The sequence below is a fragment of the Balaenoptera borealis genome (genome assembly GCF_965194805.1).
Source record: "Balaenoptera borealis genome assembly, chromosome: 14".
NCBI classification, from domain to species: Eukaryota; Metazoa; Chordata; class Mammalia; order Artiodactyla; family Balaenopteridae; genus Balaenoptera; species Balaenoptera borealis.
In genome coordinates, this window is record NC_138875.1 from 45,231,090 (window position 1) to 45,245,710 (window position 14,621).

At 37.9% G+C, this 14,621-nt stretch overlaps 1 protein-coding gene across 4 annotated transcripts in view; it reads left to right on the forward strand.

The window, feature by feature from the left end:
• DSC2 (desmocollin 2) overlaps positions 1 to 14,621 on the forward strand; it is a 98,931-nt gene that overhangs the window by 25,603 nt on the left and 58,707 nt on the right. For 2 of the 4 annotated variants that reach the window (XM_082354226.1, XM_082354224.1), the window contains 4 exons: positions 2,158 to 2,391; positions 2,772 to 2,896; positions 4,146 to 4,433; positions 5,084 to 7,345. In XM_082354226.1, coding sequence (XP_082210352.1) covers positions 2,158 to 2,391; positions 2,772 to 2,896; positions 4,146 to 4,433; positions 5,084 to 5,281 — 845 coding nt within the window. In that variant the 3' untranslated portion in view covers positions 5,282 to 7,345. Of the gene's footprint in view, positions 1 to 2,157; positions 2,392 to 2,771; positions 2,897 to 4,145; positions 4,434 to 4,953; positions 5,000 to 5,083; positions 7,346 to 14,621 lie in introns of those variants that run through there. The other 2 variants (XM_082354225.1, XR_014234180.1) reach the window with 2 other exon arrangements.

Here is a 14,621-nt window from a genome sequence, read left to right on the forward strand (position 1 = left end):
CATTGCTGCATCAGTGGGTTGGGCTGCCCGCAGGGATGTGACCTTTGGCAGGAAGGCACAGTCACTGATGGTGCTGATAGCCTCCCAAGCAGCTGGGACAGTACATCCCTGATGACAGGGGATCTGGCTATGCATCACACTGTCCACCATAGGATCCCTTCTTTCTGCACTGCCTTGACTTCTGACCATTTCTTGTCTACTGTTTTCTATGTGGGATTCTTCCCCCACTTGGTCCCAGTCTGTACTTCTGACTTTACCCATGTTAGAATCTATGGTGACAAGAATGGCAAAAACAAAGCGAACCTCCCTTTGTCCCACCATTGCCTCATTCCCTACATCAGCTCTTAACTTTCCAGCACATTCTGTGTCTCCTGACCACACTACAGTACCTGTGCATCATGATGTCATGTCACTCCAGCTTTCACGACTCAAGATCCACTGTAAGCTGAGTGGGGGGTGCCTTTAAAATGCCCTTGAAAGGTTTTCATTCCCATGCTTTCAATGAGTATTCCTTGACTTCCTATTACGACAAGTTGCTCTGTGAACTGACAACATTTTCAGTGTTTGTAACAGCATTCTAACGTGTGCGTGCTTGAGAACTAACCTTATATTTAGATGTCCTTTCTACTTATTTGGTTTCATAATATTTCTTTTGACATAATGTTAAAGGAGGTGGTAATTTTAAAAAATATTCCTACTTAGTACAATGAAACGTTGTCAGGATTATGTTGGTCAAAACTTTGTTAGTTTAAAGTTTTACTGGGCTGTGAAAGAGCCCAAAAGCCTGGGAAATGCCAAGTTAAGAAGAACGTGTCCTAAAGAGGCTTTAGGTCTCGCCATGCTATTTATTCTTCTTGGGCATCAATATATTCATGTGTAAAATGGGATTATTGGGGGAGGTAAACAAGATAGTCAATGCAATAGACCATGGCACGTTTTGAATCATAAATTGTGGTTTTGTTAGTCTTATTATGATTTCTTACACATACATAGACTCACTGGGTTAACCATGCTTTCTCTTAAAATTGACTTGATTCAGTGATTGTTTTTTTTTTTACCCAAATATCCAAGTTTATATTTAGAGCTTCAAATTATGAAATAATGAAAATGTCACACTGAGCCAGTTAAATGGGGAGGATTATTCTTGGGCATGGGCATGTGTCATCTACATGTAGAGTAGTATATTTTTGGCGTTCCCAAGACTAGGATTTTGACCTGGATATTTTCTACTCTTTTTTTTTTTTTTTAAATAAATTTATTTATTTTATTTATTTATTTTTCGCTGTGTTGGGTCTTCATTGCTGCACGCGGGCTTTCTCTAGTTGCGGCGAGCAGGGGCTACTCTTCATTGCAGCGTGTGGGCTTCTCATTGCAGTGATTTTTCTTGTTGCGGAGCACCGGCTCTAGGTGCGCGGGCTTCAGTAGTTGTGGCGCACGGGCTCAGTAGTTGTGGCTCGTGGGCTCTATAGCGCAGGCTCAGTAGTTGTGGTTCATGGGCTTAGTTGCTCTGCGGCATGTGGGATCTTCCCGGACAAGGGCTCAAACCCGTGTCCCCTGCGTCGGCAGGCAGGTTCTTAACCACTGCACCACCAGGGAAGCCCAATATTTTCTACTTTGACCTAAAAAAACATACATCAAAACCAAAAAAATACAGTTGGTCCCAGTGTCTTGTAGGACCATGAGAAGAAGTTCCAGCAGCATGACTCATGCCTTGAAAATATGGTCAAGGTTTGGCACAATGTATAGAAAACAAAGTAAGGGAAAACATCCAGAATTTTAGTCTATGAAATTCTCTGATGAATCATGCATAAAAGAAAATATACACTGGTATTTTAAAAATTAAAAAATTTTAAAGATGTGATAAAAATCAGTCTCTAAACAAGTCTGTTATTTGTGATAGGAAGGATTTGTTTAGCCACAGATAAAATATATTATTACAAAAGCCAAAAGAAAGACCTTTATAAAAAGAGGCAGTGTAGACAAACTTTTATATGATTAGAAAGACTTCGTCCATTCACGCTTACAATCGTGTAGCACTTGTGCCATTCCCATCAGGAATGTCCATTTGTAGGGAAATAATGAATATTCTGTCACTAATTATTTATGCTCAGGAGAAATCAATGACATTCTATAATGCTTGGTTTTATTTCCTTTCAGATACAGCAGCTCGTCTTTCCTATCTGAATGACCCCCTGTTTGGACGATATACAGTACCTGTCAGAGTTGCAGATAGGCTTGACCAATCACTTGTTACTCAATTAAACGTGATATTATGTGACTGTGTTATCCCAAGTGACTGCAGCATTCCCGTTCCGCACGTTGCCAACGCAAGACTGATACTTGGAAAGTGGGCCATCCTTGCAATATTGTTGGGCATAGCATTGCTATTTTGTAAGTCCTTTCATGAATTCAAATGATAGCCTTTAAAATAACTTTCAGGACAAATTCTTAGAATCAGCACTGTTATCTATGGCTGCTCATTTGTATATAGCTACATTTCTATTTAACACACACATATTTAATTTATTTATTGAAAGTGCATTTAGGTATTATTTTAGTGCTATCCTAATTAGCATAGGAATAAAATTCAACACAAATACAGCACTTAGCATTGTTTGTGGCATATCTGGTTAGGGCAGGCTTTTCTACTGGATGCTACTTTGACACAAGCAATAATATTTATGTTTTCTGGAAAGTTGTTTTCATATTTGTCATCATAAATTCATAACACTGTTTTACGATAAACTGAAGTAATCTCTCTCATCCTCCAGGTATCCTATTTACCTTGGTCTGTGGAGCTACTGGGGCAGCCAAAAAGCCAAAAGTATTTCCTGATGATTTAGCCCAGCAGAACCTCATTGTGTCAAACACTGAAGCTCCCGGCGATGACAAAATGGTAAATTGTTTGTCTTTTCAAAATACATACAGACGATAAATTGGCCTAACCAACTGTAATGATCTTTTCTGGGCAAAGTTCTTTTGAAATCGGGTAACTTACTATATATAAAATGTCATCAGTCCCAGGAGACAGATAAAATGACATTGATCCTATGGTGATATATGGCATTTCAATTCGGCCATATAGTGTTACTTACTAGTAAAAATCCTTCAGCATGTCATTATTATTTTCTATTTCAAGGGTGTCATGGCTTCAACTTTAGACCCAGTCTTTTTTATATGTTGAAGCTGCTGGTTGTGTGTAAAAATGTTTCATTTAGTTACTCACAGATCATCAGCATATGGTTTTAATTTCTTTTCTGGCAACAGCAATAAAATGACTACAGGCTTTGGTCATCGTGGGAAGAACTTTAATGGAGGCTTTCAGGCTCTAATATAGGTTAGAAAGGAGCCTGAAGTCAAATATATGAAGCAGTAATGCCAACAGGTGATTACACTGCTTCAGCTTTGATTTCCAGCCTAATATGTGGATGAGGAACAAGTAAATTCCCTACAAAAAGCATGATTGATGATTCGAGGAGGAAGGATTTAGAAAACAAAAGGATGTTGACATCTAGGAAGGTATTAGAAAAAATAAAACTTAGAGTTTCCTACAAAAACGTAACATGGAAAATTAGTGGCCAGAGCTTTAGTGTTCTTATTTTCTCTGCTGATTTATTTGTATTTAATTAGATCACAAGGATTTAGTATTGCTGCTAAGATTTTTACAGCAACTTTTATTTCTATTGATTTTGTTTCAGTTGAAGGGAGCTCAATCAGACACTAAATAAAATTACTGATTATTATTTCTGTTTCTGTTCTAGTCAGGTGAAGGGAATCAGGGTCAATCCATGTGAGACAATAGTGTGCAATCCTGATCTTGAGATGTGAGATGCTGGAAGGATTTCACAAATGAAGTTGTACAGTAGTCTAAGAAGTTTTTAAAGAAGGAGTGTACATCAAGCTTTCTGACTTGTCTCAAGGCTCAGACCACTTGACATCTATAGTTTGCTTCTTGTATTGGACGCTACGTGAAGTACTGGGGTTACGGTAGTTAGGTACTTGGGCTTGCCAGGACAGATGGAGTTCCTGCCCTCAGCATGCTTACCTTTTAGCTTGAAAATTCACAGCATTATCTGCATGATTTGCTCTTTTTCTCATTTTTTGTTCTCCTCCGTATTGCCCCAATGCCAACTGTTTTGTTTCAGTATTCCACCAATGGCTTCACAACCCATGCTGCGGGAGGCTCTACTCAGGGAATTTCCAGCACCCTGGGATCCGGAGTGAAAAACGGAGGGCAGGAGACCATTGAAATGGTGAAAGGAGGGCAGACCATTGAGTCCTGCCAGGAGGCCGGGCATCATCACACCCTGGAAATGTGTAAGGGAGGTGGACAGCACACCCTGGATTCCTGCAGAGGAGGACAAGTAGAGGCGGATAACTGCAGATACGCGTACTCCGAGTGGTACACCTACGCTCAGCCCCGCCTTGGTGAAGTGAGTTTCCCTAAGTGACCTACAAATCTATTTTGCTTCCTTTTCAACTTTCTAAATGATTACAGTTTACTGGCCTGATCTCTATTTTCAATTAATGATTAACCTACTAATAAGAAATTTGACTTTCCTTAATTTTGATTTAGTTATGATCAGATGTTAAGTGGATTGCTTTTTAATTGCTTCTGAAATCATATGATATTCAAATTCTTTTGCTCATGACTTTGTGTTGCCATTTCTCATCAGACAAGTCATGTCTTAAAGACCAAAAGTGGGGTCCAAGGCAATTCCAGCCTGCACAGCCACTATGCCTATCTGGCAAGCTCTGAGCCCACATGCATTCAGGTTCAGTTTAAGGGATGCATTTCACATTAGCCATAATCTTGAAAGAGAAAGCAATGATTACTTAAAACGGACACTTGTATACTTGCTGCCACATGTGTGACTCTTAGAAACATGCTATGTAGTGAATTGATGGTATGATTGATGATATAGACCAATCATGGGTGTTTTTTATATGTAGGAATCCATTAGAGGACACACTCTGATTAAAAATCAAACAATGAAAGGTAAATCAAAGCAATTATTTTTATGCTAGTAAGTTTCGGTGTTTAAAATAGTAACAAAATAGGCTGTGTTCTTCCTCTTGGCAGAAGGTCCAACAGTGTAATCAGGATAACAGTCATATGCATGCTCAAGACTACGTCCGGACGTATAACTATGAAGGAAAAGGATCGGCGGCTGGTTCTGTGGGTTGTTGCAGTGAACGACAAGAAGAAGATGGGCTTGAATTTTTGGATCATTTGGAACCCAAATTTAGGACACTAGCAGAAACATGCATGAAGAGATGAGTGCATTCTATTTAGTCTACAAAAGCCAGTGGCTTTAATTGTCTCTTTTAAATTATTATTACAAGGCAGGATTTTTTTAAAAATAGAAGATGCTGTTTTGGAGGCTTTTCCCCTTTATTTTGTTGAGATCTCTTTAACCAAATGTGCTTTTACAGAGGGATGCTGTGAATAACTACACAAATTTCCTGATTTTTCCATAGTTTTTAATTACTTGTCTTCCACCTCAGGACACCTGCAGATAGACAAGTTGAGAAAGTCTGCATTATTGTTTACATTTGGGTATAGTGACAGCAGCCAATTTATAGTGCAATAATATGTAATTAACTCAAGTCTATATCATAGACTACTTGGAGTATAACCGAATGGAAAATTGAAGAGGTCTTGCTGTAACATTATCTTCAGTTTCCTAAATTAATTGTTTGTGTGGTGCTTGAAGACTGTTGTTCTCCTAAACATTCTAAAGTGTATACACGGCATTCTTGCTATTGTTTTAGTCTTGTAACATGACCTTTCTTCGCAAAGCAAAGGGAGATTCCCAACTAAGCGTTGACTTACTATAATTCCATTTTGGTGGACTTTAGTTTCTGTGTTGTATTCTCTGTGAAACCTGGCACTGAATCTACATTTCCTCTGTTACCCACCTTCTCCGCAAAATTTAAATTAACAAAATGCTGAAGAATGTATTTTTACTCCTGCAAGGTTTTGGTCTTTGGTCCCCGCCACTCCCCACCGCCCCTTCTGTCTGCCTCTCACCCTCTCTCTTCCCTCTTTCCCCCTCTCCCTCTCTTTTTCCCTCCATCTCTCTCTTTCTCTTTCTCTTCTTTGTGTTCTTAAAATTCCGATTTGGGTTGGAGAATCTAAATATTTTTAAAAGCCGCCTCTTTTTTCCTCGCTTATAAAGTGACTTATTCTGTGTTTCTGTTTTATGTAAGCACCTGTATTCTTGACTTTTCTTAAAATCAATGTAATGTCGATTTTTTTGTTTCAACTGTTTTGGTGATTGCTTCATTACCTCCTCAACAAAGACCCTTTAATTTTGCCATTCAACTGTAGAAATGTCATGCTTTTATTTGATGCAACATTTTATGTTAACAAAAGGAATAGTGTAATTAAAATTAGGGTGTGGATGTTTAGTATATAATAGTATATTTACAGTTAGTTCATTATTGCAAGGATACAGTTTATAAATGCAAAATAGTGATGTTTTTTGAAATAAGCTTTGCAATACAGGGATCGTGAAATCTCTCTAGGAATAACTTTTATAGCTTTTTAGATGAGATGGCTAGTTATAGCTATGTGTTTGTAAAGTTTTTTTAAAAATATTTTCAGATTACAGTTTTTACAAATGTAGAAGTGGTTTGAACTATTTAAATTTTGAAATAATAAGACAAAATTAAACTTAATAGCCAACCAAATTCCAGGCTACATTTCACAGCTGATTTCAGGCAATGAATTTTCTATCCATACTAACCATATGGACATTTTAAAAGTATTTCTGATATTTAGGATTGTTAATAATATGCCTATTTTGAATTCACAGGATTGGCTTATAACAATTATCTTTAAAAATTAACACTGGGTAATTTATTCAATAATCAGTTTATCTTTTCAATAGTTTCATCACTACTCAGTCAAAAATACTGTTTCTCAAAGTTATTTTTAATAAATTATGTATAAAATTCTTGTATATTACTAGTTATGATAAAGTAAATCAAGTAGTTTTTAAGAATCAGTGTCTTTGTTAATCATGTGTCTGATATGAGCTTATGGGATTGTATTTTTCTTACTTAGAGAAGTGAGTCTCTTTTTTAGAATCCTGTTCTACATATTTTTGGAATTTTAGAGTTTGATTTGGAGAGGTAATTGGTCCGTTGTTATCACCACATTCATCTAATTTTACTATTCTAAAGACTGTGCTGCTGTGGGGTGTTGGTTAAGCTGCATAATTTCTCTGTGTCTGGTTTTCTTCATCTAAAATGGGGAATAATAATAGAACTCCTTTCCTAGGGTTCTATTAGAGTGGCTGTAAGACATTTGAATAAAAAATCGTTTTTAAGCATGAAAGTCAGAGTGGTCCACCTAAAAGGCACTCCTAATAAAACCAAATAATTTTAAATAAGTCACATATACAACCCATTTCATATTAACAAAAATCAATTAAGAAAACAGGATAATGAAAAGGTTGGACTTTTGGGGGGGTTATTTTATTTTTTGTTTTTCATTTTCGAATGTTTGTCAATTGAGCATGTTTCTCCATAATGATCATCTGATGACTGGGTCTTATATTTCCTGTGGTTCAGAATATACATTGCAAAGATTGCTGAAGTATCTGCAAAGGATTGCTTTGTTTGAAATACTGTGAAACTACTCTGTTCAAATTGGCTGGAAAGAGGAACATCCACTTCTTAAAAAGGGCACTAATTCTAAAGCTCTTTGAAAATTACATGTGCTTAAGATTCCTCCTGTCAAGCCCATCCTTAGCTGCTCTGCTAGCTTGTTCTGCTAAAGAATGGTTTGCCTCCGAGGCAAGCAGTTGCTTGCCTGGGAGTTTAAGACTCTTGGCAGTCACCATGGTAATCTAAATGCAAAAACTCCAGAGAGACTACCCTGATGGAAACTCCCAGCTCCACCCTTATTAGCTGTGGGATTTGAGAAGTCACTCAAACTTGGAGTCTAGTTTCCTCACTTGTATGACACCTATTGAGGGGGTTGGAGGAGTCTACTTCATAGTTTTTTTGTCAGTTAAAAGAGTTAATTCATGAAAAGACTTGGTACTGGGTTAGCCCTCAATATATGTGTCAGCTGCTGCTATTATCATAGGAGCAGAGGATGCCATAGCTGGGAATAATCATAGCTCCTGTATCCACTTCTCTACAGCTGACAACTTGCCATCATGTTCCCGTTCATTTTCCCCAGAAGCTCTATCAGTGTTTTACCTGTGATGGCCTTTGGGAACTTCATGGCTAATAATAGTTTCCAGGTCTCTGATTCTTGGTAGTCAGGAAGCTATATCATATCCATAGCCCACAAATCAGTGTGTGATCAGTCTTAAGACTTAAATGAAAAGCAGATAAAATTCCTAATAAGCCATACATTGCCTCAGGAAGCAAAAAGGAGACAAAACTCTTAGAGATTTCCCCTACAAAATTTTGCTTCAACAGAGGAAGCCAATGGGGATCTGCAATTAGTTCAGTGCAATCTGCTTTTGTGGTCTCTGTGTAATCATTTTCTGCTTTATTGGATTCCCTGTTTTAAGACTGGGTTTTATCTTCGTTCCTTTTCTTTCTTTTTTTTCTTTTAAGTGCAAAATCTGACTTTGACCACAAGCTTTCCCTTTAGTCTCTAGCAGAATCTGACTTTGACCACAAGCTTTCCCTTTAGTCTCTATCTCCAGCCTTTTCGTGGGCTCAAGATTGAAATCTCGACCCCAGATTTTGCCCTGGTCGACCCCTTAGGCAGTAACGTCCTGAGGACAAAATGCTTTTCCTTCTATGTACCTAGAACCATCATTTTTTTTACCTCCGTGAATAATGAAGCTGTAAGAGGTAACATGATATCTATGTAGAGCTACAACTCTTATCCAGTTCTTCTTTAAAACCTCTGTTAATCCTATTATTTACTTTTAGGTCAAGACCTCTGTTAGCCTAGTACTTTTAACTCATTATGCGTAAAGACAAACAGTGCGTTGCCACATCCAATCAGGCCTTCCTGAGTTTCCTGTATAAATAGTGTCCTTCTTATTACTTAGGCTTGAAGCTGAGAATCCTTAGCTTCTCTTTCTTGTCTGCATAGCACATCCTATTTGTTGCCCCAAACTGCCAAATTTTCTGAGAATTTTAAACACAATTTCATTCATTCATTTTTTTGCATACAGTCATTTAATGCTCTCCCATTACAGCCATGTAAGGCCTTCCTAATACAGACTGTTTGTGCTCATATGAGAAGGAACAAGCTGAATCAGCTACTCTTGCACAGGACAAGGCATGGTGTAGTTGTCCCTTACATCCCTACAGGAAATCTGCGCAGAGCTAAGAGGTTAGAACTGTGGAGTTTCTGCTAGTTGCCTGCTTGCTTTTATTTATGTTAGGATGCAGGAAGGAGGATGGAGCAAATTGCTGTTTCTTTCACAGTAGACAAATAGTAGGGTGACCTTGCTGAAATATTTGCTTGCACTATTTTTTAGAGTGTGGTTCACAGATCATCTACCTCAGAATCACCCATTGTGTTTGTTAAAATAAAGATCCCTCTGGGACCTCTCTGGTGGTCCAGTGGTTAAGACTCCGTGCTTCCACTGCAGGGGGTGCAGGTTTGATCCCTGGTCAGGGAAATAAGATCCCACAGGCAAAGTGGCCAGAAAAAAAAAAAAGATCCCTTGAATCAGAATCACAGGATGACAGGTAATTGGGAAGAAGTATGGAAGGCCGCACTTTTTAATAAGTTTGCTAGGTCACTTTTACACCCTTTAAAGTTTGAGAACCATGGATAGGGATTAGTATCTAGATTTAGGTGATTATTCAGAAGTTTATGAAACTGAAGTATTTAAAGTTTGCTTCTTCATATCAGATACATTACACAAAAAGCTAGAAATGTACCAAAGAGTTGAAACACATTAGTTTGTAAAATTCCACAGTTTCAGTTGATTAACCATTTCAGAATGAACTCTGCTCCGTGATTCCTGCCAACCACATGGAGGGGAAGTGGAGGCATGGTCTTAAGGTAGAATTGTGGGATGAGGACACTCAGTAAACACTAAAAAAAAATGAGCTAATTTTGCCACATAAATGCTGCTAACGAATAACATGCATGCAAATTATGTTGCATCTCTTCCCAAAACAAATCAGGTTGTCAAATCTCCAGAGACAAATGGGGCAAGGAGGGTCAGCACCAGGTGCAACAGGTGACTCTGTCCGTGAAGTGGCAGATGCTTGGCAGTGCTGTGCTGTCATGTGGAAGCCGTGTCAGGCAGGGTGACAGGCAGTGCTCACTGGGTAACCATGATGGCTAGGAGCTTCAGAGGGTTTTATGAAACAGGGAAGGGACGTGGTGAAAGAGTCAAGACTTGCAGCTTAAGGAGTGTTCCCATGGGAAGTGGGCCAATTGGAAATTTTCTAAGAACCAAGGACATGAGGTGAACCTACAGGGAATGAGATGTTCTGAAAGCCAAAGTTGAAAGGAGAGGGGCGGGGTCAACCTACAGAATTCTGATACAAAATTACCAGTAAATCAGGTAAAAGGAATTTATCCTGAAAAGGTAGGATAATGTTGCAAAGATTCCACATACATTCAAGGATGTTTATCTCAGTAGCATGAAATATGTGGATAATTGGAAATAAGCTAAATGTCCCATGATAGGAAAGTAAATGGTTTATAATACATTATTGTGATATAAGTTACCATAAATGAGGATAACGGAGGTAGTGACCATGGGCACTGACTTTGCAGTCTGAAAGACATGAATCCAAATTGCAACTTTGTTATCACTAACTGAGGAACCTTGGTAAGTCATGGGAGCATCAGATTTGTTACATATAAAATGGGGACAAAATAGGAATAAATGACATAATACATGTAAAGATCCTATCTTTTTAAAATATTTATTTATTTTTGGTTGAGTCGGGTCTTAGTTGCAGCACGCGGGGTCTTCACTGAGGCATGCGGGATCTTTTCATTGTGGTGTGGGCTCTTCGTTGTGGCACGTGGGCTTCTCTCTAGTTGTGGCATGTGGGTTTTCTCTCTCTGCTTGTGGCTTGGGCTCCAGGGTGCGTGGGCTCTCTAGTTGTGGCATGCGGGCTTAGTTGCCCCGCGGCATGTGCGATCCCAGTTTCCCGACCAGGGCTCAAACCCGTGTCCCTTGCGTTGGAAGGCGGATTCTTTACCATGGACCACGAAGGACGTCCCAAGGATCCTATTTTAGTGCTTGACACATCAATGTATTAATAAAGATAGCTATTGCTACTATTGTTATGATGGTAATGGAATATCATGCAATTATTTTATTTTGAAGGCTATTTAATTAAATAAGAAAAGACAAAATATAGTATTAATGGAAAAGTAGGACAATTCTCTAGCTCAGTATAATTCCAAATTCATATAAATGTAAGATTCTATGTAATATACTAAAATATTGAGTGGTAATCTGCAGGTGAAATATTTATTATGTTTTTGTGTTTCCATTTTACAATGAGCATTTATTATAAAATCGGGGGAAAATAATAAATGACAAGAAAAGTTCATAGGTTTTAGATTTTTGGAGATTTATAGACCTGTGAGAAAAAAACCTGTAAATCTTAGCCTTACAACGTCAAGGCTACAATGAACATATTACATTCACAGTAAATGACTGAATTGAAGCAAAAACAATATTTTATCATCTCATAATAATTGAGTGCACTCATGTGTTTTTGGTCTAAAAATTTTGCATTAGCACACAAATTTTATCATCAGTAAATTTTCATGTGCTGGCTAGACTAAGAAAAAGTAATCAATTTACTAGACGTACCAAATGAAATATTTCAAACAGTATTTGCATGAGGGCAACGGTGAACAAAGTAAATTGTTCATTTTGTAGCAAGCCAAGCTTTCCCTCTTCCTCCTGCCATAGACACAAAGTTAATCTTTGCACAAAGAAGACTATGATGAGGACTTGCCTGGTGGCACAGTGGTTAAGAATCCGCCTGCCAATGCAGGGGACACGGGTTCGAGCCCTGGTCCGGGAAGATCCCACATGCTGTGGAGCATCTAAGCCAGTGTGCCACAACTACTGAGCCTGCACTCTAGAGTCCACAAGCCACAGCTACTGAAGCCCGCGTGCCTAGAACCCGAGCTCCACAATAAGAGAAGCCACCACAAGGAGAAGCCCGTGTCCCGCAACAAGGAGTAGCCCCCGCTCGCCACAACTAGAGAAAGTCAACGCGCAGCGGCGAAGACCCAACACAGCCAAAAATAAATAAATTTAAAAAAGACTACTGAGTCTTCATTACATTTTAAACATTGTGGTCTGGTCTGGAGTCTGTACTTTTTTTTAATATATAATTTTATTTATTTTATTTATTTCTGGCTGTGTTGGGTCTTCGTTGCTGGGAGCGGGCTTTTCTCTGGTTGCAGCCAACAGGGGCTACTCTTTGTTGCAGTGCGTGGGCTTCTCATTGCGGTGGCTTCTCTCCTTGCAGGCAGATTCTTAACCACTAAGCCACCAGGGAAGTCCCTGGAGTCTGTACTTTCTTTTTTTTTTTTAATTGAAAAATAGGAGTCATTTTCTAATTATTTTAATGTCTCCTTTATGCAAAATTTTCATATAAACATCAGTAATTTAAATTCCTCCTTTTTTGCATAATGCATATAGAAATCTTAGAGAATAAATATCATTTAAAAACTTCTAATTAATAAAATTATTTCTAAAACTCTTTATATGGTTCATTGATTGTTCACAGGAAAAGAATTTGGGATAGTTTCCTAGAACAGGATTTAACTTGCAGACACAGTTTTGTTTTTTATGGTTATAATTGGGTGCTGTTTCTTCCAACAATAATAATAATTTAAAACCTGCCAATACATCTTAGGTTTAAGCAGGAAAGAAAAAAACAACATTATGGGTTTCAACCATTTTTGGTTTTAACAGATTAATTTATCTCCGTAAAGATTTTTTAAGAAAGGGTATATGGGTCCAAAATTCTGAATTTTTATCTCAACATTCTTAAAACTCATCTGCATCTTTAGGCAAATCACATAACTCCTTCTTTGGGTGTATGTTTCTTCAATAAAATGAGGAGTTAGACCAGGTTAAATATCTAGTCACTTTGTTATAATTTTCTATGATTCCATGTTAATTTAATATAAGTGAAGTGGTAATTCAGTCTTAGTTTATCATTGATTTCCAAACGTCCTCCAAGTCAAAGAGATTGTATTGCAATGTCTGTGGTGTGTGGGGATGTATGTCAAGGACAGGGCAAGGGTAGCTGGATTAATTTGATGTTAGCTCCATGCCAACATGAAGCTGGTAAGCAGCCCCGATAAAATGTCTAACGGATAAATGCACAAGTCTATCCCAGAACTCTTCTGATGCTTTGATTTACATAGTTTGTCTGGATATGTGCCTGAAACTCAATTACTTAGGGAAGTTCCCTTTTTCTTTTTTTTGGCTGAGTTCCTTTAGGAAAGCTTCCAATAACATCTTTGGCAATTTTCAGTCTCTTGCAAAACCCTACCACTATTTCATTGTTTCATTGATCTCATCATTTCCTTCCTTTCTCAACTTCAATTTATTCATTGCTTTAATCTATTCCACTATAACTTTAACTTCTTTTCCCTTCTCTTCTTTGTAATTACTCAGCAAAACCCTATCACTGGATAAACCCCATTTGCCAGCTATTTCATGAATTTTACTTGAACCCTGGAACATGGCTCAAGAAAAAACATTTAACCATGTTGTCAGTGCTGACCCACAATTCTGCTCTGTTACCTAAGTTCAGGGTTTTTCAAACAGTGAGATACAGCCAACTGGTTGAAACACAGCCAATTAACTCGAGGGATGGCCACCTGCATTATTAATAAATTAGAAGGCAATGAACAGAAATGGTCAGTGTGTGTTACACATGGGAATAGTAAGTGTTATTCATGAAATTTAAGTTCCAGATTACATGTATGAGCTATGTACCAGTTCACAACATAAAAAATATTTCTTACTATAAATTAGAGTCAACAATTCAAAAGACTGGTCTAGTCAATTTCCTATTTTACACCTACTCTGCTTAAGTCTCTAGTCTACCTTCCTTGCTTAACATAACTTTGCATCTGATTTTAATGACAAAATAGAAACAGAACTCTCTCATCTTTCCACCACCAACTCTACCAGACTACCAACAACTATACCATGTACTTTGACCTCCATCCTTTATAATGGAAGACTTGCTCTGCTCCTATTTAAGGCAACCTCTCCATTAATACACTGGTTCCCATGACCTTTTGCTTCCTCAAGATCTTTGTTCATGAAATTAACCTCTCCTACATCGTCCATAATCTGCTGTTGCCTGGATCATCTCCAAGAATAAACAGAAATGCTTAATAGAAATAATTGTTGACATGGATATAGTAGTTTTCTTGTGCCATATTGTAAAAACTTTACATATGTTAATTCTTTTCATGCTCATTCAAGTTAGGAACCATTATTATTCCCACTTTATAGATGAGGAAACTGAGACACAGAAATGTTAAATGACTAGCTCAGGGTAGTGGTACTAGGATATGATAGAATCAGTATTTGACTAGGCAATCTGGCTTGAGAATCTACGCTCTTAGCCACCCTGCAATTTGCTTCTGTCATGTGAATAAAACTTGTTTACCT